At 44.5% G+C, this 24,107-nt stretch overlaps 1 protein-coding gene across 1 annotated transcript; it reads left to right on the forward strand.

Annotated features, from left to right (window-relative positions):
• Positions 1-986: 986 nt before the first annotated feature.
• LOC141182602 (gastrula zinc finger protein XlCGF66.1-like) lies at positions 987-19,404 on the forward strand. Its single transcript, XM_073660764.1, has 6 exons — positions 987-1,132; positions 1,262-1,441; positions 1,524-1,644; positions 1,728-1,825; positions 2,024-2,114; positions 18,248-19,404. The coding sequence occupies exons 1-6, from the start codon at positions 1,076-1,078 to the stop codon at positions 19,114-19,116; spliced, it is 1,416 nt and encodes a 471-aa protein (XP_073516865.1). The 5' UTR covers positions 987-1,075; the 3' UTR covers positions 19,117-19,404.
• The last annotated feature ends 4,703 nt before the right edge of the window (positions 19,405-24,107 follow it).

Consider the following 24,107-nt stretch of genomic DNA (forward strand, 5'->3'; position numbering starts at 1 on the left):
GTGGGAAAACTGTCACCTGTAATAATCCTCCAACAGTTCTGACATGACAAACACGGAAAAGTGCCCCTTTATGGATCTGAAAGAAAGTCTGTTTAGACACTTTAGCGTAATAGTATCAGCTCTAATCAAATGGTTAGATAGCGATTTACCCTGAAGATTCACAAATTGTGGGGTTGTTTTAAAAATGTTACATTTAGGGTGTTTTTGTGAAGGAATCATGTATTGCTCCCATAGTACAGTGCCCCTTTCTTGGCCCCCACACACAGTATACTGTTCCCCTAGTATCGCCATCCACCCACACACTGTATAATATTTCGACGGTACCTCCATCCCCAATTTTATTTTTTTGCGGTGTTTTTCATGTATCATATGGAAACCTATGCGAAAATGCTAAAAAAAAATCCCATCATATCCAGAGAGAAAAATACACTGTACATGGAGTATTTGGCATTAAATATCTCTTGTCTTTGTGTTCTTACAAACAAGCTTTTATAAATGTCTCAAATTTCTATGTCTGAATCAGACCTGAGATCTAACGTGATAGAACATTACAGTTCGAAGACGGGAAACATTCATATAGACGGCCGGTGGTGATGTAGTCAGTGACGGACTTTGGCCAAATATGTTTCTAGAACCAAAGTAGAAGATGAAGATGTCCTCATCATGAAGTAGTTATTTCTCATGTCACGTGTAAAATCTCCTGCAGTATTACTAATGCCGATTCCGGTGTCTGTAAATGAGGCGAGAATTAGCTTTATGGAAAATGAGTCTATGAGAAACGTATTCAGCTACAGACTCCAAGGAAGAAACTGCTTGTTGTTTGTGGCTTAAATTATATATGTTTTATTAGTATATGTATATAAGAAAACTAAATACTGTAAAATAATAAATCTCCTCATATGTTTCCCTTATTATCTCCAGTAATTGTATTATTACACAGGATTTTTATGACGTTACATCTGCTCATCATCTTCTCATTCAGGTCTCTACAATATCAGATCCTCTCAGTGAAGATCTTCTATATAAGCAAATTTTTCTGATTTACCCATCAAGGATGGATATGGATAGAGACTAGATGGCGGAGAGGATATTATACCTCACCCTAGAGATCCTCTTCCGTCTTACTGGAGAGGTGAGAGATTCTGATGACGTCACGTTACATCATTCTTATCTATGGGAATAACAGATGGACAGAACTGGAGAGGTGAGGACTCTGGAAATGTCTGGAGGGAGATTTATTAATGTGTCTCTCCATAACCAGGATTACACAGTAGTGAAGAAGACCTCTAGAGAGCGCTGTCAGGACCCTGTGTCTGAGGGATGGGGAAGACCCCTGAGCCCAAAAACCGGACCTCCATCTCACCCCCTGATACATGATGACATCAATGACCAGAAGATCCTAGAACTCACCTACAAGATGATTGAGCTGCTGACTGGAGAGGTGACACTGCTGGGAATGCTGGGGCATTATACAGTAACGCTATGAAGGGATCGAGGGATGACAGTATCATTGTATGTGTCAGGTTCCTATAAGGTGTCACGATATCGCCGTCTATTTCTCCATGGAGGAGTGGGAGTATTTAGGACACAAAGATCTGTACAAGAACGTCATGATGGAGGTTCCCCAGCCCCTCACATCACCAGGTAATAGACAGGACTAAATACACATGGCCTATAATTATCTGTATGTAAAGAATGAATTCAGCCCCTGTATGTGTTTCCTCCAGATCTATCCAGTAAGAGGACAACACCAGAGAGATGTCCCCGTCCTCTTCTTCCACTGGACTGTAAACAAGAAGATCCCAATGTTCCTCAGGATCATCAGGTAGATGGAGAGAAGGTGTCATGAGATCTCCCCTATGATGTGTAGACGGCTGTGAAGGTCTTGTGTTCAGTCTTGTTTTATCCACCAGTATTATATGTTTTATACTTGTGTAATGAGAATGGTGGAGATGGCAGGATTAGAGCTGATCATAGATGGGACTTCTCCATCTGTCTGTGACTTTTACAATATTTGTTTCAGGGTGAAGATCTGACCCATATTAATACTACAGAGACATATGTGAGGGGTGATGAGCGGTGTAAAGAGGAGATTCCTACATATGACTACCCAGGTGAGTACTAACCACTAAATGCAGAGAAATCACAGATTCTTCTCAGACACCGGCTGTGGCTGCTTTATTGGTCATGTGATCACCATTTTGCCGTTAAAGTACAACATTGTCCTCCACCTAAAACTGTTCAAATGACTTTATGAAATTGTGAAAGTCCTTTTCTATAGAATTTACAACCTGGAGGATCCACCTACCCCCTGGGATTAGTAGATGCTGACTGTTAACTGCCCAGATCTGTAAATCCACTCATTGCTCTGACAAATTATTATATATCTCCAAAACTTATATTTCCAAAATTCACAGACTAATCCAATTGGAGTAAAGGGTAAAAATTAACTTTTATTTTTTCACGATTAAAACTAGAAATATAGTAGCAAAATGTAAAAATGATTGACTCAGTGGTCCCTGAACTGAAAGTCAGCTAGGATATTAGTAGTAAAGAGTTTGTCACTCAAAATTATTGCAATATACAGTACAGACCAAAAGTTTGGACACACCTTCTCATTTAAAGATTTTTCTGCATTTTCATGACTTTTAAAATTGTACATTCACACTGAAGGCATCAAAACTATGAATTAACACATGTGGAATTATATACTTAACAAAAAAGTGTGAAACAACTGAAAATATGTCTTATATTCTAGGTTCTTCAAAGTAGCCACCTTTTGCTTTGATGACTGCTTTGCACACTCTTGGCATTCTCTTGATGACCTTCAAGAGGTAGTCACCGGAAATGGTTTTCACTTCACAGGTGTGCCCGGTCAGGTTTAATAAGTGGGATTTCTTGCCTTATAAATGGGGTTGGGACCATCAGTTGTGCTGTGCAGAAGTCAGGTGGATACACAGCTGATAGTCCTACTGAATAGATTGTTAGAATTTGTATTATGGCAAGAAAAAAGCAGCCAAGTAAAGAAAAACGAGTGGCCATCATTACTTTAAGAAATGAAGGTCAGTCAGTCCAAAAAATTGGGCAAACTTTGAAAGTGTCCCCAAGTGCAGTTGCAAAAACCATCAAGCGCTACAAAGAAACTGTCTCACATGAGGACCGCCCCAGGAAAGGAAGACTAAGAGTCACCTCTGCTTCTGAGGATAACTTTATCTGAGTCACCAGCCTCAGAAATCGCAGGTTAACAGCAGCTCAGATTAAAGACCAGGTCAATGCCACACAGAGTTCTAGCAGCAGACACATCTCTACAACAACTGTTAAGAGGAGACTTTGTGCAGCTGGCCTTCATGGTAAAATAGCTGCTAGGAAACCACTGCTAAGGACAGGCAACAAGAAGAAGAGACTTGTTTGGGCTAAAGAACACAAGGAATGGACATTAGACCAGTGGAAATCTGTGCTTTGGTCTGATGAGTCCAAATTTGAGATCTTTGGTTCCAACCACCGTGTCTTTGTTCGACGCAGAAAAGGTGAACGGATTGACTCTACATGCCTGGTTCCCACCGTGAAGCATGGAGGAGGAGGTGTGATGGTGTGGGGGTGCTTTGCTGGTGACACTGTTGGGGATTTATTCAAAATTGAAGGCATACTGAACCAGCATGGCTACAACAGCAACTTGCAGCGGCATGCTATTCCATCCGGTTTGCATTTATTTTTCTACAGGACAATGACCCCAAACACACCTCCAGGCTGTGTAAGGGCTATTTGACCAAGAAGGAGAGTGATGGGGTGCTACGCCAGATGACTTGGCCTCCACAGTCACCAGATCTGAACCCAATCGAGATGGTTTGGGGTGAGCTGGACCGCAGAGTGAAGGCAAAAGGGCCAACAAGTGCTAAGCATTTTTGGGAACTCCTTCAAGATTGTTGGAAGACCATTTCCGGTGACTACCTCTTGAAGCTCATCAAGAGAATGCCAAGAGTGTGCAAAGCAGTCATCAAAGCAAAAGGTGGCTACTTAGAAGAACCTAGAATATAAGACATATTTTCAGTTGTTTCACACTTTTTTGTTAAGTATATAATTCCACATGTGTTAATTCATAGTTTTGATGCCTTCAGTGTGAATGTACAATTTTCATAGTCATGAAAATACAGAAAAATCTTTAAATGAGAAGGTGTGTCCAAACTTTTGGTCTGTACTGTATATCAATTATATTTATTTAATCAGGATAACAGATCTTCCTACCGTTTGTATCTAACAGAACAATTTATTCAGAAGAACTGTGAATAAATTCACTGTGGTAAGCTGCTTTAAAATTCATGAAGCCGACACATTGGCAGTTTCTCTTATCTTGTGCTTATAGCAGCAGTTATAGGATATTGAGAGATTCTCTTGCTTTATCCCTAATCTTGTCAACAGTCATATAGTACAATACACTGTCTCCTACATAATGCCAATCACAAGAGCCTGTTAGCTGAACTTCTCATATTATAGCATTAGCGATGAGGATGAAGCTATCGTGATGGACGTCCCTAGCTGCTGCTACAGTGGGGAAAATAAGTATATGCAAGACGGCCTTCATTTTTTAAAGTCGTGGCGAAAAGACAACTAGGAAATACATAGCTTCTAATAGCCACAAGCCTACTCAATATTGAATGCAGATATAACAGGAGAAACAGAGTATATATAGGCATAAAATCAATATAGCTTTATTGGATACAAAATAGTAAAAAGGCCACAGCAGTGGCAACACAGAGTAAATAGCAGATTACAAAATACAGTACATGGTAACATATATAGAAAATGTATATATCAAAGGCCCCCCCAAACAAAAAAGGGGGAAGGGGAAAGGCAAGCAAATAGCATGTAAGATATACCATAGATGAGGGGTAGCCGCACAAGTGTGCAGGTATATATAAGATATCAAGAAAAATTCAAGTATCCCTTACCAATCGCTAGTAGGGGGGGCCAGTAGAGAAAAAGTGACAGGCAGACCGGGAACAGGATGAACTTAAGGTGCCAAGTGACCAGAAGAGAACCTCGACGCGCGTTTTGCCCCTATATTATGGGCTTTCTCAAGAGGCAAAAGAATGGGGAAAATAAGTATTTGATACACTGCTGATTTTTCAAGTTTATCGTAGGTACACTTCACCTGTGAGAGACAGAATGTAAAAAAAAAATCCAGAAAATCACATTGTATGATTTTTAAATAATTAAATTGCATTTTATTGCATGAAATAAGTATTTGATCACCTACCAACCAGCAAGAATTCTGCCTCTCACAGACCTGTTAGTTTTTCTTTAAGAAGCCCTCCTACTCTGCACTCACTACCTGTATTAACTGCTGCTGTTTGAACTCGTTACCTGTATAAAAGACACCTGTCCACACACTCAATCAATCACACTCAAATCTCTCCCCCATGGCCAAGACCAAAGAGCTGTATAAGGACACCAGGGAGAAAATTGTAGACCTGTACAGGGCTCAGATGGGCTACAGGACAATAGAGAAGGCAACAACTGTTGGCACAATATTAGAAAATGGACGAAACACAAGATGACTGTCAATCTTCCTCTGGATGGGGCTCCATACAAGATCTCGCCTGGTGGGGCAGCGATGATTCTGAGAAAGGTCAGGAATCAGCCCAGAACTACATGGGAGGACCTGGTCAATTCCCTGAAGAGAGCTGGGTGGCACCACACATTTATAAAGGAACGCTGTGCCCCAGCATCCAAGGAAATATATAGAGAAGAACAATAAAAGGGTGTAAAAATGGGCACCAGACATTCTGAATAAGTAAGTCAATAACAATAAATAATAATTTTAAGAAGAATTATAAATTTTATTAAATACCACACACAAGCACCAAAAAGTTAAAACATAATTAAAAAGGCAGAAAAAGCATTAGATGTAAACCACCTTATAAAAGGCACATACATAAATATACATAAATTTATGAAATATTACATGTAATAAGGTGCCCACCCTGGATCAAAGCATATATTTCTGGTAGATGTAAGATTATGAATAATGCTGCACAGATAGAAAGTACAGTGTGTATGGAAAGTATTCAGTCCCCTTTACATTTTTCACTCTTTGTTTCATTGCAGCCATTTGGTAAATTCTAAAAAGTTCATTTTTTTCTCAGTAAAGTCCACTCTGCACCCCATCTTGACTGAAAAAAAACAGAAATGTAGAAATTTTTGAATATTTATTAAAAAAGAAAAACTGAAATATCACATGGTCATAAGTATTCAGACCCTTTACTCAGTATTGAGTAGAAGCCCCCTTTGAGCTAGTACAGCCATGAGTCTTCTAGGGAATGATGCAATAAGTTTTTCACACTTCCGTCCAAGGATTGGTCAAGTTGAGAATAGGGAGGAAGGAGGTGGGATGTTCTTATCTATAAAGACATGCTTGCTTGGCCACCGAACATGGCCAGCAACCATGCCGATATGTTTATCAAGAAACTATCATAGTAACGAATTCTATTTAGATATTAAACAGACTGCTAGCCCCTGATGATCATGGCAGTTATAAAAAAATGATGAAACACGTAAGGCTTGAACTTCGGCTTAGTGCTAGCTAGGAAGGTCTAATATCATGTTTTACAGGAGTCGATAGACACTGTGGTATCGTAGGAATCAAAACTAGGAAGCTCAGTGTGTCAGCGCTGTGGGTGTGTGTCAGTGCTGTGGGTGTGTGTCAGCGCTGTGGGTGTGTATCAGCGCTGTGGGTGGGTGTCAGTGCTGACGTCGGCGGTCGAGTGACCTGTCACATGGCTAAATGACGTCATGGAAGGTCCTTTTACACCACTGCGAGACACCGAGGAGACCGGACGCATCGGAGAAGGAGACCGGGGGCCATCGGAAGGTGAGTGTAATGTTTTTTTCCAGGACGTCCCTCCTGACAGCACACCAGGAGGTAGTCCTTCATGTCCGACTAGGGGCAGGAACACACGAGAGGTTAAAGGCCCCTCCCCACCCTCCATCGCCTGTGTTTTTCCTGTCCCTAGTCGGACAGGCACATGAGAGGGCGCAGCAGCGCTGAAAGCATAGGAGCAGCCCAGGAGACGGAGAGGTTGCCATACCTGTCTCCTCCCGCTGTCAAGACAGGCTGCCGGCTGAAACCCGTCCTGGTCCCTCAGCCAGCCCAGTGGAGCGGAGCTCCTGGAAGGCGCCGCTTCCCTCCTCGGAGGGCTCTGGGCGTGCTGCCTCTGCCGGCCAGCGCAATTCCTTGACGCGGCTGCGGCATGAGTTCCACCCTGGAACGCACTTCCGGTTAGGAGGTCAGCAGGAAGGAGAAGCCTGGGGAAGATGGCGGCGAAGACGGCAGACAGGTAAAATCTGTCCATGTGTGTCTGTCGGTTAGGCACTGCACCTATAGTGAGCTATGGAGGGTAGCCCCGCGCAGCACACGGATTCCACGGCCATCTCCCTGGGTCATGTAAGTGAGCATCTATGGGCCCCCTTTTTTTGTAGCTGAGCTATGGTGATTTATCCTGACAAACTGCCTGTGTCTGATACTGTCCATAGAATAAAGGGACCCCAAAGGGATCAGTTCCTAAGAAGAGGGCTAGGCGATGCCCAACTTGTACTACCAGGCTTCTGGACACATATAACAAACAGCTGTGCAAGGACTGTATAGCAAAAGTTATGGCGGAGGAGCAGGCCACATTTAGAGCCGAAGTAAAGGCTATGATTAAAGAGGAAGTGCCTGGGAGGCTTCAGCTGCAATCATCAAGACCAATATTGCGGCCACGTCCATGGCCAGATCAGCAGGCTTATGGTTGGAGGACCTGGAAGCCAAACTGAGAAAGAGTGCTTCCAGGGAGGATATAGCCGAGGCTTTATACATGGTCAGGATGGCAGTAAATTTCATGGCAGATGCGTCAGCAGAATCTGTCCGGTTCGCGGCAAGTAATGATGCGCTGTTGAATTCGGCCCGTAGGGCACTCTGGCTGAGGTCTTGGACAGGCGATATGCAGTCCAAAAACAAACTTTGTGCTATCCCATTTTCCGGCCTACAGGTTTTTGGACCTGTACTGGACAGCATTCGGCTGCAGCATTTCCTAGGAAGTTGGCAGAGAATAACCCAAAATCAGTGGATTTTACAACTTATAGAACACGGGTACAAGATCGAGTTTTCTCAATTCCACCCCCGACGATTTCAGATCACGGAAGCCAGTTCAACAGCGGCCCTCAGAAGGCTGGAAGTAGACATCAGGCAGCTTCTCCAGGACGGAGCAATAACACCAGTCCCTCGTTCAGAGAGATACAGGTGCCATTATTCCAGACTGTTCTCCATAAAAAAACCATCGGGAGAGTACAGGACAATTATAAACCTCAGACCCCTGAACCAGTGGGTAAAGTACAAGAGGTTCAAAATGGAGTCAATAAAATCGGTGATACTTCTGGTACCCAAAGACGCGGTGATGTGTACCTTGGATTTGAAGCAGGCATATTACCATATTCCCATACACCCTTCAAGACAGAGATACCTCAGGTTTGCAACAAGAGGGAAAGGTGGCGTAAGCCACTATCAGTTCCAATGTCTTCCGTTCGGCCTGTCATCGGCACCCCGTATTTTCACCAAAATAGTGACGGAAGTAGTCTCCCGTCTAAGGAGAGAGGGCATAGTCATAATTCCCTACCTAGACGACTTTCTTCTAGTAGCAGATTCAGACGCGCAGTTAATTCTTCATCAGCGTCGGGTAATGCGAGTATTGTCAGACTTGGGGTGAGTTCTAAATTTAGGAAAATCAGACCTAGCTCCAAGCAACCAGAAGATATTCTTGGGAGTGCTATTAGATTCGCACCGGGGCTTGTCCAAACTCCCTCAAAAGAAAGCTCGGGACATAGTAAAAAAATTCAGTTCCTTTTGCAGAAAGAGGGAAGTAACGGTCAGGGAAGCTATGAGTGTTCTGGGGACCATGACATTGTGCATCCCCTGTGTAAAGTGGTGTCAGGCACATTCCAGAATTCTTCAGAATGAAATCAGCTCCGCTTGGGACAAACGTCCGTCAGGCCTGGACAAAAAGATGCCCTTAACTCCAGACTTAAAAGGCTCCCTAGCCTGGTGGGTATCCCCTTTAAAGCTGGGAAGTTCCACAGTGGGACTAAGTAAAAAAGTGGAGAAATGTTGTAACAATATTTAAAAAAAAAATCACAAAATACTAATTAAAAAAATAAAAAATATATTGTACCCATAAATATTATTATAAATCAAATGGATAAATAAACAATAAAAGTAGACATATTTGGTATCGCCGTGTCTAGAGCGACCCAACCATATTAAACCATCCCACTAGTTAATACAATTAGTAAACACCATAAAAAAGTAAAAATCTAGGCAAAAAACAATGCTTTATCATCATACCGCAGAACAAAAAGTGGAATAAAATGCGATCAAAAAGATGAATGTACTGTACATAAAAATGGTATCTATGAAAACGTCACATTGTCCTGCAAAAAAACAAGCCGCCATACAGCTCCATCAGGGGAAAAATCAAAAAATTATAGCTCTCAGAATGAAGCAATGCAAAAATATTTTTTTTTCGATAAAATTGTTTTTATTCTGTAATAGCGTCAAAACATAAAAAAACTACATAATGTTGTATCGCGGTAATCGTACTGACTAGAAAAATAAAGCTGCCTTATCAATTTTACCATACGTGGAACGGCATAAAAAAAACAAAAAAAAAAACAATTCTTGAATTGTTGTTTTTTGTTTATTCTGCCTCTCAAAAATCAGAATAGAAAGCGATCAAAAAATGTAATCTGCCCAAATATGGTACCAATAAAAACGTCAACTCATCCTGCAAAAAACAAGCCCTCACATGACTTTTTCAGTAGAAATATGGAAAAATTATAGCTCACAAAATCTGGTTATGCAAAAACTAGTTTTTTTGGGGAAAAAAAGCGTATTTTAGTATGTGATAGCAGCCAGACATAAAAACCCGCTATAAATCTATCGCTGTAATTGCACCGACCCGAAGAATAAAGTAGTCTAATCACCTATACCGCACAGGAGCAGCGTAAAAAATAAATAAAACCAATTCTTCACCTGCTGTTGATTTGTTGATTCTAACTCCCAAATATCGCAGTAAGGCTCAGCTCACATTTATCCTGCGCTCTGAATATTCCCTATAATGAGGCAGGTGGAGGCACCATGGATGCTGTCTGGCCTTTGATCTGGCGGTGTCCGTCTTTTTAGGTTTGCATAAAAGTGTCATCGGCCACAGTTCTGTGCACCTCTGGGAAAAAAGGACATCACTGAACAGAGGCCAGACAGAGTCGAGAGTAACTCTGCTGCCTCGGGGTTTCATCTGAATTACGTCACTCTGAGATTTAAAAGGAAACCCTTATGTAAGTGCTCAGCATAGAGTGCAGGATAAATGTGATCCAAAATGTTATGTAAAATGTTCCCAAAATGTTCCCAGCTTCAACTCAATCCACAAAAAAAGCAAGTTCCCACTCGGGTTCGTCATCTGTTAGCGGAAATATAGGGGGCTTCCATGTTACTGATGGCACAAAGGCTCTGGAAAATCGAAATGGCCCTTGCACCCCAAAATAAATTCAGCAAATTCTGTGCTCCTAAAACTAAATGCCCCCTCCCTTCTGAGCACCAGTAAGCCTAAACCGCAGTTAGTGTCCACATGTTTGGCATTTCTGTAGTGCTGAGAGCCCTCTTACTGTATGGGTGCATGTCTCCAGAAGCATAAGCCGGGAATAATCTACTGGTCACTACAACGGAAGTTTGCAATTTTCACTCAGCAACATCCACTGCTGCTTGTTTCTGGAAAACCCAAGGAGTCAAAATCGTCACAACACCTGTAGATAAATTCCCAAAGGGTATAATTTCCAAAATGGGGTAACTTGAGCGGTGATTGTGCTCTTGTAGCACTTAGGGGTTCTGTATATGGAGTCCGTAAACTAATACAGAAAATTCTGTGCTCCAGGATGCCTACTGTATTACTATACTGGGTTTCTGCTAAAACCAATAGCGCTCTGTCCCTCCCGAGTCTCACCGTATGGCTAAGCAGTTGACATGGATTTACTGTGACGGAGAGGAGCCAGAAGACTGCAGCTTCTAATTCCTCCCACTCATTAAAAGCCTTTCACCTTCATATTAAACAGTGCAGGTTTCTGCCGGGGGTTAATCTGCTCAGTTGTAAGCTCCTAGAAGCTTACCATCATTTAGGCTCTCACCTGTTCGCTGTTAGCCACTCCCCGCTCCTATATATACTGGGCTTTGGCAGGCTATCCTACCAGAGCTAGCTTATGCTGCATGGTTCTAGGAGTGTGCTGGACTGTTGTTGTTTGAGAAGGCGTTTGGAGGATTAAGCTAAGACTGTTGCGTGGTTTAGTTTGTGTGTTATCCTCTTCTTCTTCTATTTAGGTTTGTCCCCCATCCTCCACTTCCCAGTGTTAACCTCTGTTGTTTGTGTGCATTTATTTGTATGATTGGTATTTTCCTTTAGCCCTATTTGTATTACCTTGTTAGTCTGGTTGGGGTTCAGCCATACATTATTACTCCCCTCTTCCCTGGGTGGTGGAAGGGAACAGACTGTGGGCGGATTGAGAAACTCAGACAAGGTACGTGGCGCCCGGTGTCTTTACCTTCAGAAGTAATCCGGGGAGCAGGACCAGCTAGGGTGCCCCTAATGTTAGGGACAGGAAGGAGCTGCTGCCCCCGGGATACCCGACAACAGAGTCATGCCAGCAGTACTGTGCAACCACATATGTGGGGTATACAGTCAGCAGAAATTGTGGGACAAATTTTGATGCAATTTTTACCCATTTCCCATTGTAAAAATGTAAAATCTGGGTCTAAAACAAAATTTTAGTGGTAAAAATGGAATTATTTTTTTAATTGCCCAATAGTATAAAATTCGGTGACCCACCTGTTGTGATCACTGCACCCCTAGATGAATTCCTTGAGAGGTGTAGTTTGTAAAATGAGGTCTCATATGGGGGGTTCTGCTCTTCTGACACCTCAGGGGCTCTGCCAATGTGACATGGTACCCTCAAACCAGTCCAGCAAAATGTGAACTCCAATATGGCACCTCTTCTTTTCTGAGATTGGCACTGTGCCTCAAAAGTAGTTTTCGACCACATAAGGGGTATCTGCGCACTCAGGAGAAATTGCACAACAAATTTTGGTGTCCATTCTCTCCTGCAATCCTTGTGAAAATAAAAAAATTGGGGCTAAAATAACATTGTTTTTGGAAAAATGTGATTTTTATTTACACGATTCAATGTTATAAACTTCTGTGAAGCATCTGGGGATTCAAGGTGCTCACCGCACATCTAAATAAGTTCCCTGAGAGGTTTCCAAAATGGTGTCACTTGTGGTTGCACTGTTTAGACACATTAAAAGCTCTCCAAACGCGACATGGCGCCCGCTAATTATTCCAGAAAATTTTGCATTCAAAAAGTCAAATGGTGTTCCTTTCAAGTCCTGCTGCACGCCCAAACAGTAGTTTTCCTCTACATATGGTATATCGGCGTGCTCAGGAGAAATTGCACAACAAATTTTGGGTCCATTTTTTCCTGTTACCCTTGCGAAAATAAAAAAAATTGGAGTCTAAAGTAAAATTTTTGTGACAAAGTTAAATGTTCATTTTTCCTTCCACAGTACAAAAATTCCTGTGAAGCATCTGAAGGGTTAATAAACTACTTGAATGTGGTTTTCAGCACATTGAGGGGTGCAGTTTTTAGAATGGTGTCACTTTTGAGTATATGTCATCTGTCATATAGGCCCCTGAAGTCACTTCAAATGTGATGTGGTCCCTAAAAAAATGGTTTTGTAAATTTTGTTGGAAAAATGAGAAATCGCTGGTCAAATTTTAACCCTTTTAATTTCCTAACAAACAAGAAAATTGTTTAAAAAATTGTGCTGATATAAAGTAGACATGTGAGAAATGTCATTTATTAACTAATTTGTGTGATATAACTGATTTAAGTTCATAAAATTAAGTTTTTGCCAAATTTTGATTATTTTTACAAATAAACACAAGTAATATCAAAGAAATGTTACCACTAACATAAAGTTCTATATGTCACGAAAAAGCTCATAATCAGTGGGATCCGTTGAAGCGTTCCAGAGTTATTACCTCATAAAGTGACAGTGTAAAACTGTAAAATTTGGCCTGGTCATGAAGGTGCAAACAGCCTTGGGGGGTAAAGGGGTTAACTCCTCTAAATAGATTTGGACTTAGACAGAGACCCCTATGTAAAAAAACATCACTAAGTTCTAGTGTATCTGTAGGGCCACAGTATTACCTGTTGTTCTGTAGTGTGAGATGGGAAGAAGAATAGTCCGTTAGCCGGGTCAGAACCAGGAGGGCAGAGAAAATACAAAATCAGAAGGCACAAGAGTAGTCAGTAAACGGCCGAGGTAACAAGAGGAAACAAATACACAAGCCGGGAGCTGAGCACAGAGGACTGAACCAGAGGAGAACAAGGCTGTATCTGGCAGCTTCCGGCAATATGCTTCCAGCTTTAGTAGGGTGCGGTGCTTTCCAATTGGCTGAAGCAGGGAGCAGATTACTCCAGGTGGACAGCACACACACCCATACTGCCAGACTGGGTGGTACTACTGGTCCCAGCAACCCTAATCTTAGTGGCTGAACAGAGCCTGCGCCGCCCAGAGCTTCCGGTTCTGACGTCTCCTCCATCACCAGCTCCACCTGCAGGATGAATAAGGCGGCTTCTGGTGAGAGAAGCAGACATCGCAGGAGCAGATCCCAGAGGAGATGGGACCCACCAGAAACCTTAATATGACAAAATGTCAGAAAACCAGAGCAGTAGAAATCCCCATAAAGTGACTCCATTTTGGAAATTATAACCCTCAGTGAATTAATCTATAGGACTAGTGACGATTTTGACTCCACATCCACTTACTGGAAATTAGCACACAGACGATGTTGCAAAGTGAAAATTGCACATTTGCCATTTTATTGCGCAACACATAACAGTTAGGAAAATAAGTATTTGATACGCTGCCGATTTTGCAAATTTTCCCACCTACAAAGAATGGAGAGATCAATAATTTTTATCGTAGGTACACTTCACCTGTGCGAGACAGAATCAAAAAAAAATCCAGAAAATCACATTGTATGATTTTTACATAATTAATTTTCATTTTATTGCATGAAATAAATATTTGAAACAATAAACAAACAGATCTTAATATTTGGTCCAGAAACCTTTGTTACAATTACAGAGGTCAGATGTTTCCTGTAGTTCTTGACCAGGTTTGCACACACTGCAGCCGGGATTTTCGTCAACTCCTCCATACAGATCTTCTCCAGATGTTTCAGGTTCGGGGCTGTCGCTGGGCAACATTGAGTTTCAGCTCCCTCCAAAGATTTTCTATTGGGTTCAGGTTTGGAGACTGGCTAGGCCCTCCAGGACCTGAAATGTTTCTTACGGAGCCACTCCTTAGTTGCCCTGACTGTGTGTTTCGGGTCTTTGTCATGCTCGAAGACCCAGCCATGACCCATCTTCAATGCTCTTACTGAGGGAAGGTTATTGGCCAAAATCTCGCAATACATGACCCCTTTGCAGAAAAGCATTCCCAAAGTATGATGTTTCCCCTACCATGCTTCACAGTTGGGACGGTGTTCTGGGGGTTGTACTCATTCTTCTTCCTCCAAACATTGAGAGTGGAGTTGATACCAAAAAGTTCTATTTTGGTTTCATCTGACCACATGACCTTCTCCCATGCCTCCTCTGGATCATCCAAATGGTCATTGGCGAACTTCAAACTGGCCTGGACATGTGCTGGCGTGAGCAGTGGGACCTTGGGAGTGCTTCAGGATTTTAATCCATGACGGCGAGGTGTTACTAACGGTAATGTTTGAGACTCTGGTCCCAGCTCTCTTCAGGTCATTGACCAGATCCTCCTGTGTAGTTCTGGGCTGATTATGACCTTTCTCAGAATCATCCTTACCGCACGAGGCGAGATGAAGCCTGCATGGAGCCTGTGAAGAAACAGGGTCTTTCGTGGGCATAAATCTACTCAGACAACACAGGGTGAGGGTAAAACAGTGTGGCAATACTTTATTGAACCACCAAATGGACAATAAACCCATAGAACAGTCCCAGCAAATACCTAAGATGGCACAACATTACACAGTCTCACCCTTCTGCTGGCCCGCCTGGGATAGAACAGCTGCAACTTTTGGACTTCCAAGGCTAATTACCTCAACCAGAGGCTCCCCGCTTTTGGCGGGCCCCCACAGAGAGAAGGTATCGACAAGCTTAGGAAGCTGACAGTCCATCGAGGTACAAGGCCAGGAGACCCAAGGGTCCCACCCTGGCCTCTCCAAGAGTTTCCATGGGGCCAGATGACCAGCTGGTCTCAATCTGGCTTCTCAGATAGAATGTCTCCATGGGTTCCAGGCTACCGGAGGGTCCCACCTGGCAACCCCAAGCAACATATCCAAGGGGCCAGGTGACTTCATCGTCCCAACCTGGTCTCTCCAAATGTTTCCATGGGCTCTCTGATGGTCAATGGAGCAGATACGTATCTTTCCAGTCAGGGCCATATACCCTTAGGCTGGAATCTTGTAGAATACAAATCTGTGTCTCTTTGAATAAACTGATGCTACCAAGCTGATGGTCTGAAGAGAGTCTGATCTTTGATTCTACTTGTAAAGTCTCTTTCAATTCTGCCTGCTACAGAGGCATGGGTTCTTTAAATAGTTCACATTTGTTCTTTCAAGTACACATCCACAGGGCAATCACCCACACAGCCGACATAGCAGGGGGGGGGGGTGGTTCTTTAAATCAACATCTAGCTGGCTTTAGTATAATATGCAATTAGTATAGTAACAAACGTCATTGTTTTAGAACCAAGAGAAGACAACATTCAGCGTTATACAAATACTGGTCTGTTCTTCTTGACCTACCAAAGAAACACACACAAGTTTTAAAGTCAACACAAACACAATAGTGCATTTCTCTTGGCTTAACAAATCTAGACGTATGGCTGATTAAGATAAGCTGTGTCGTCACAGAGCCTCAGACAAGAAGATTGACGGTCATCTTGTGTTTCTTCCATTTCCTATTAATTGCACTAACAGTTGTCTTCTCAACAAGCTGCTTGCCTATTGTCGCGGAGCCTATCCCTACCTTGTGTAGGTCTAAAATTTTGTCCTTGGTGTCCTTAGACATCTGTTTGGTCTTGGCCATGGTGGAGAGGTTGGAGTGATATTGATTATGTGTGGATAGGTGTCTTGTATAGATGTAATGAGTTCAAACAAGTGCAATTAGAACAGGTAGGAGTGCAGAGTAGGAGGGCTTCTTAAAGAAAAACCAACAGGTCTATGAGAGACAGAATTCTTGCTGGTTAGTAGATGATCAAATACTTATTTCATGCACTAAACCTACTCAAATAAATAATGACTAAACAGAAAAATGTATTTAAAATATAACATTTTTTAATTTTTATTAATATAAATGATAAAACCAAAAAAGGAAGGGATTACAAGGAGAAAACTATATATATGGGGTATAGCATGTAGATGACAATGAATGGTTAATCCTAAATATATGATAACGTGCATAGATATAATAAATAAATGTAGCAACCAATAATCTATATAAAATATAAATAAATTCTTAATTAAATCCCAGTGGATATATAAATAAAAGTTCTATACTAGATACATTATATGCAAAAATAAATATAACATATAAGTAAGGATAAATACCATATGGTCAAGGCCCCACAACCTCCCAAGGGGACCAATTTATTTATTTATATTTTATATAGATTATTGGCTGCTACACTTATCGTATTTTTCAGACTAAAAGACGCACCAGACCATAGGACGCACCTAGGTTTTAGAGAAGCAAAATAGAAAAAAAAATTAAGCAAAAATTGTGGTCATGATGCATTATTTTAGGGGAAGGGGGTCTGCTGCTGACACTGTTAAAGGGGTAATGTCCCCCAATTCTTTTAATATCCCCATCCTGGTATATATGCCCCCCTCCTTCCTGTTATATGTGGCCCCCATCCCCATATGCATGGCACCCCTCATCCCCATCCTGGTATGAATGGCACTCCTTGATCCCCATCCTGGTATGCAAGGCACCTCCTGATCCCCATCCTGGTATGAATGGCACTCCTTGATCCCCATCCTGGTATGCAAGGCACCTCCTGATCCCCATCCTGGTATGCTTGGCATCCCCTGATCCCCAATCCTGGTATGCATGGCACCCCCTGATCCCCATCCTGGTATGCTTGGCACCCCCCGATCCCCATCCTGGTATGCTTGGCACCCCCTCCCTGATCCCCATCCTGGTATGCATGGCACCCCCTGATCCCCATGCTGGTAATGCCTGGCCCCCCTCATCTCCATTCTGGTAATGCATGCCCTCCCTGATCCCCATCCTGGTAATGCATGCCCCCCCTGATCCCTGCCCTGGTAATGCATGGCCACCTCTGGTCCCCATACTGGTAAAACATGGCGTCCCGCTCTGCTGCCGACACTCACTGTGTGCGCCTCTCATGGCAGGGGGCGCATGGCGTCCCTGTCATGTACCCTCACACTGAGATGCTGTGCCGGAATAGTCACTGCTCCCCATGCTGGGACTGTGTGTGTTGAGAGCAGTGACCATTCACTCTCCATAACAGCGCACACACTGTAGCTGCAGTGCGGCTCCTGCTGTGCTCGGAGGTCTGTGTGCCCACTATTAAAAACCATGATTATTCACTACAATCCAGGAGAGTGGGTAGTAGTGAATATTCATGGTCTTTAATAGTAGGCACACTGACCGCCGAGCACAGCAGGAGCTGTGCTGTGGCTACAGTGTTCGCGCTATTAAGGAAGATGAATATCCATTGCTCTCCACGCCCTAGGGTGTATTTGTAGAGTATCTGAGCCACTAATAATGTGGAAACCTTTGTTTTTCCACTGACAGATGATGGACCTGAGTGGGGACTTGTTTTTTCGTGAGATGAGTAGAAGCTTTTCTTGTTATTATTTTCACCTATATAACACTGTTTGGTGGCTTTTATTCCATATTTGGGAGGCAGAATCAGTTGAACACCACAGTCAACTGCTTCATGCTATGAGGTTTTCTATTAGACTGTGAACTGTCATTGTCTTGGTGAATAATTACATTTTTTTACATAAATTTCCATTTTTACAGACAGTTTAAGTAGAAATGTTCAAAAATATAAAATTCAAGGATATTTTATTCAAAAATAATAATTAGTTTTTTTTTTTCTTGGCAGATGACTGTACCAGGAGATCAGAGGGACAGCTGACATCTCCAGTTTTCAAATCAAATGGTCTTGAGATCCCAGATGTAATTGAAGTGAATGCCATTACTCCAGATATACCATCATCCCTTCACAGCAAAGATCTGTCATCTGATCCTATCAAACAGGTCCTGTCTTCTGATTCATTACCGACCACTATGGAAAATCAAAGTCACAAAATAAGCATTAAAAAACGAACTGCTCCTAATGCAAAGAAGCCATTTTCACATTCAGAAAATGGAAATAGTGTTTCCGTTGAAAAGTATATTCTTAAACATCAAAAAATTCACTCAGCAGGGAATAGATTTTTTTGTTTCAAATGTGGGAAATGTTTTAACCAGAAATCAGGTCTTGTTAATCACCAGAGAACTCACACAGGGGAGAAGCCATTTTCATGTTCAGAATGTGGGAAATGTTTTGCAGAGAAATCAAGTCTTATCAGACATCAGAGAATACACACAGGAGAGAAGCCTTTTTCCTGTTCAGAATGTGGGAAATGTTTTTTATGGAAATCAAATCTTGTTAATCACCGGAGAAGTCACACAGGGGAGAAGCCTTTTTCCTGTTCAGAATGTGGGAAAAGTTTTCATCACAAAGCAGATCTTGTTACACACCAGAGAACTCACACTGGGGAGAAGCCTTTTTCTTGTTCAGAATGTGGGAAATGTTTTAACCGGAAATCAGTTTTTGTTAAGCACCAGAGAACTCACACAGGGGAAAAGCCTTTTTTCTGTTCAGAATGTGGGAAATATTTTTCACAGAAATCAAATCTTGTCACGCACCAGAAAATTCACACAGGGGAGAAGTCTTTTTTCCTGTTCAGAATGTGGGAAATATTTTAATCATAAATGTAATCTCATTAAACACCAAAGAACTCACACAGGGGAGAAGCCTTTTTTTTGTTCAGAATGTAGGATATGTTTTAACCAGAAATCATATTTTGTTAGACACCAGAGAACCCACACAGGGGAGAAGCCTTTTTCACGTTCAGAATGTTGAAAATGTTTTGTGAAGAAATCATCTTTTCTTAGTCACCAGAGCAGTCACACAGGCAGAAGTCTTTTTCATGTTCTTAATGTGAGAAATAATTTATACGGAAATCAACTCTAAATAAATATCAGCCTAATAAACATCAGAGTGTCACAATTTCTCTGCTTAGTGTGTCTCGGATGCTGTGACTGACAGCTCAGTCATGCCATGTGGTGCAGGGGTGTGCTGAGTTGTCGGTGTTTTGATGGACAGCTCAGCCATCCAATCCGAGTCTTGAGAGGTGTTGAGCTTCTTTCAGATGTTCCCTGTTCCAGATGATTACCCAGTAACTTAGCTGAGTCTCAGACCTCTGCTAGACATAGCATCTGCTCGGTTGTTTGCCTTGTAATTCTGTGCTCTGTTTGTTGGTCCTTTGCTGTATGACTTTAAACCTCGTTCTGACCATCCATTTGCCTAGCCCCTTTGCTCTGATCTGCTATCTTCCTGGTATTATGACCTCAGATCATGACTTGACTTCGCCTGTCTTTTCTCTTTTGTTTTCTAAGTGCTCTCTTGGTATCTGACCCCGGTATGTTTGACTAATCTGCCTCACAGCCTGTCCATGAGTGGTGACTAGTGACGCGCCCCTGGGCCTGTGTCGCGCTGCGGTGCGCACGCGGGAGCTTACCCGGAGCCGGATCCGTGGAGGGTTGTAATCTCGTGGCGGTGACCCGGTCCGTGCCCAGGGAGTCAAACTAGACGGCAGTCTATTAGTAGTAAATAGTTGATGACTACGCCACCCGTTGAGTGCAGCCAGGAAGCTGCTGCTGCAGGGCAGACCGCTGAGGCCGGTGGTAGGATTGTGCAGCGTGATAGTATAACCCCCAACGGGAGGGGTATGGCCTCAGGGCAGCCGACGTGGATGATGGGGGTAGCAGGAACCACTCAGAGACGGTACGGTGTAGTTCAGGGTCTTTACTGGTAACGACGACAGACCCTCCCGGAGTACTTGCTAGCAAACGGGGCCTGGTCAGTCTTTGAGCAGATGGGATCTCCCCTGGCCAGGCGTAGTTGTAGGCCTCCCAAACTGACTGTACTCTTCTGGCTACCTTGCTAGAAGCTGATGTAAGTAGCCCACGTCCCTGAGTGTACCGTGTGGTGCTCACCCGTATGGCCGGTGACTCGGGGCCTTCTAATGGCTTCCGCTCCACGATGGCGGTGCTGGTCCCACGCGTGTGACCGTGCCTTCAGGCTTCTGGGCCAGAGGACCTGAAATCCCCTGCCCGACGGATTCTGCTGCTGGGTAGGAGTTAGTCCCTACAGCCTCGGACTCCGGGTCCGGTAAAGAATCTTCTTAGTCAGGGCGAGCTCTGTAGCTGCCAGCCCCTGACTCCTTGTAACTCTGCTGTTTCCTATGCTGCTTCTCTTCTCCACTCTCCTTGTCTCTCTCACCCTGCCTCAGCCCCGGGTTTTTACAGGGGAAGTTCTTCCCCTCCCAAGACTGGGCAGGAGGTGTGGCATGCACAGGATCCCTGACCAAAGGACCTCCCACCTGCTCTCAGACATAATATCTCTATCACTGTGGCAACCAGACCCCTGGGGTGTCACATTCCCCCCTAGTGAAATTTAGTACTCCGGGACTAAACACATTTAGAAAAACATAACAAAGTATAACAATAACAATACTATAAGAAAAACACATAAGATGGTTACGGCGTGTCCGCAACCGGATGCAGTCTTTGAAGAAAAGCAAAGGTGTCCATTTCACCAACACAGGGAGACGTAACCAGGTAGGGGTCTGTCCTACCCCGAGTCCTTAACAGTCTCTAGTCCATCCTGGGTTACGCTCCAACTATATACAAGGATTCCCGGTAAATCCACCAAGGTTTCCTAAAAATAACTAGAAACACAAAATTATACACAAGCAACAAGACACAGAAAAACACAGATAAAACAATTTATACACTTTAAATTCTCCAGCGTGCGGGTAACTGGCCTCTAGTGGCCCGAGTGGACCTACGGAGCTGACTGTCTGGCCCTGAACTACAGGGTGTAGGAGCTGTCAAGGGTAAACTGGGCAGCTGTCTACCGGCTCTTTGTCTCACTAGGGGTACGGCAGGCTCACTATAAGCAGAGGGTTGATTCTCCTGTTCTGCTTGTGTGGAGTCTTCTGCCTCCTGGACCGGCTGTTCTTCCAGCTCTACCCGTTGCTCCGTAGGTTCTTGGGATGATGGTTGGAGGAAGGCGAGTACGGGTACCACAACTGCACCATTGACTTGAGTCCAAGACTGAGGAAAGTCCCCGAGCACGGTACTAACCATATCTTCCCTTTCTTCCACGGGTCGATGGTCTTCTTGTTCCTCTTCAGGGTTCCTCAGTTGTTCGGGACACTTCTTCAGGTGGTCCCGGGATACAATGGCTGTGGTTTCCCCTCCGTCTTTACTGATGGTACAGACCTTCGGGTTCTCGTGGCTTGAGGGCAGTACGGTGTACGGGTCCTTCTCCCACTGGTCGTCCAACTTGTGGAGCCGTCTCTTCCTCTTCAAGACCTGCTCTCCGGGTACCAGGGGAACAGCGGGAGCATACTGGTTGTAAGTTTTCTCTTGTCTTTCCCTAGCCTGACAGAGACTTCGCTCCACGCTCTCCTGTACTCTCCGGTACTGCTGCTGCCTCTCTGTGTCCCAGTCTGTTTCTGGTGAAGTGTCCTCGGGGGTCAGGACTCCCATTTCCAGGTCAACAGGTAACTTACCAGGTCTTGCCCTCATTAGGTAAGCCGGGGTACAGTTGGTGGAACCTACCGGGATGTGGTTGTATAGGTCCACCAGATCGGGCAACTTTTCAGGCCACAGACTGCGTTCTTCCAGGGGCAACGTTTTTAGAAGATCCATTACCACCTGGTTCATTTTTTCACAAAGTCCATTAGTCTGCGGATGGTAGGGTGTCGTCCTTATCTTCCGGCAGCCATACAGATTGCAGAATTCCTGAAAGACCTCCGCTTCAAAGGCAGGTCCCTGGTCCGTCAGCACTTGGTCCGGGTACCCGTGTGGACGGCAGAAGTGCTGCTGGAAGGCTCTAGCTGCTGTTTGAGCCGTTAAGTCCTTGACGGGGACGACAACCAAGAACCGGGAGTAATGATCCACGATGGTTAACGCGTAGACGTAGCCACTTCTGCTTGGGGTCAGTTTTACATGATCCAAGGCTACCAGTTCCAACGGTTGCCGGGTGACGATGGACTGCAGGGGAGTCTTCTGGCTGGCTCGGTCCTTCCTTCTCAGGTTGCACGGGCCACAATCTCTGCACCACTTCTCGATGGTTCCCCTCATGCCTACCCAGTGGAACCGCTCGCGCAGCAGGAACTCCAGCTTTTTCCACCCAAAGTGTCCAGCTCCGTCGTGGTATGCCTCCATCAACATGGCTGCGTCTCTTCGTGGCACCACTACTTGCCAGAGTAATTCATGCGTCCGGGAGTTAACCATTCTGCGGCACAACTTCCCTTTGTAAAGGAACAGTCGACTCTTCTCTGCCCATAGTTGTTTGGCTTCCTCCGGAGCGTCTGGTTCAAGGCGAGCCTCCGGCCGAGTCAGCATCTCCTTCACCAGTCGGACGGCAGGGTCGCTGTCTTGCGTTTCCGCCCAGTTGTAGTGGGGTAAGGGGTTCAACGTAGCAGCCTGCTTACTCCTTACCCGGTGGGAATACTGAATAGTCCCATGACGGTGGAACGCAGGGAGTTCAACTTCTTCCAGTCCCTCCGGATCTTCTCCTCCGTCCGGCAGGTTGGGCATCCTGGACAGGGCGTCCGCGTTGGTATTGGAGCGTCCTGCCCGGTATTTAATTGTGAACTCGTAGTTGGACAGACGGGCCATCCACCTCTGCTCCAGGGCACCGAGTCTTGCCGTGTCCAGGTGTGTCAGCGGGTTGTTATCCGTGTACACGGTGAACCGGGAAGAAGCGAGGTAATGCTTAAAGCGCTCAGTGATTGCCCATACTACGGCCAGGAACTCTAACTTAAATGAGCTGTAATTCTCGGGGTTCCTTTCGGTGGGTCGCAGTTTTCGGCTGGCGTAGGCGATTACTCGTTCCTTCCCCTGCTGGATCTGGGACAGTACGGCTCCTAGCCCGATGTTACTGGCGTCGGTGTAGAGGATAAAGGGCTGGCTATAATCCGGGTACGCCAGGATTTCGTCCCCCGTGAGGGCCATCTTCAGCTGGCGGAAGGACTCTTCTTCCAGCTCTTCCCATTTGAAGGGCGGCTTCTGGTTCTTGGCCTTCCGGGACTGGCCTATCAGGAGGTCCTGCATAGGTGCTGCCTTTTTGGTGAAACCGGGAATAAACCTTCGGTAGTAGCCTACCAACCCGAGGAACTGCCGCACTTCTTTTACGCTGGAGGGGCTTGGCCATCCCTTAATTGCGGTGATCTTATCGGGGTCGGGAGCCACTCCGTCAGCGCTCACCACGTGTCCCAGGTACTGCACCTTTGGTTTCAGGAGGTGACACTTGGAGGGTTTCACCTTTAGGCCGTAACTCGCCAGAGCCTCGAACACTTCCGCCAGCTGTTTCAGGTGGTCCTCATACGTCTTGGAATATACGATGACATCGTCCAGGTACAACAGGACCGTCTCGAAGTTTCTGTGGCCCAGACAACACTCCATTAGGCGTTGGAAGGTTCCTGGTGCGTTGCAGAGTCCGAACGGCATGCAGGTGAACTCGCTAAGTCCCATCGGGGTGGTGAATGCGGTCTTCTCCCGGTCCGCCTCTGCTACAGGAACCTGCCAGTACCCGCTAGTGAGATCCAAGGTAGAGAAGAAGTTAGCAGATCTTAAAGCAGCCAATGACTCCTCTATCCTTGGTAAGGGGTACGCATCCT

Source organism: Phyllobates terribilis, unplaced genomic scaffold (genome assembly GCF_046119375.1).
Source record: "Phyllobates terribilis strain yellow unplaced genomic scaffold, ASM4611937v1 Scaffold_35__1_contigs__length_13245226, whole genome shotgun sequence".
Classification (NCBI taxonomy): domain Eukaryota; kingdom Metazoa; phylum Chordata; class Amphibia; order Anura; family Dendrobatidae; genus Phyllobates; species Phyllobates terribilis.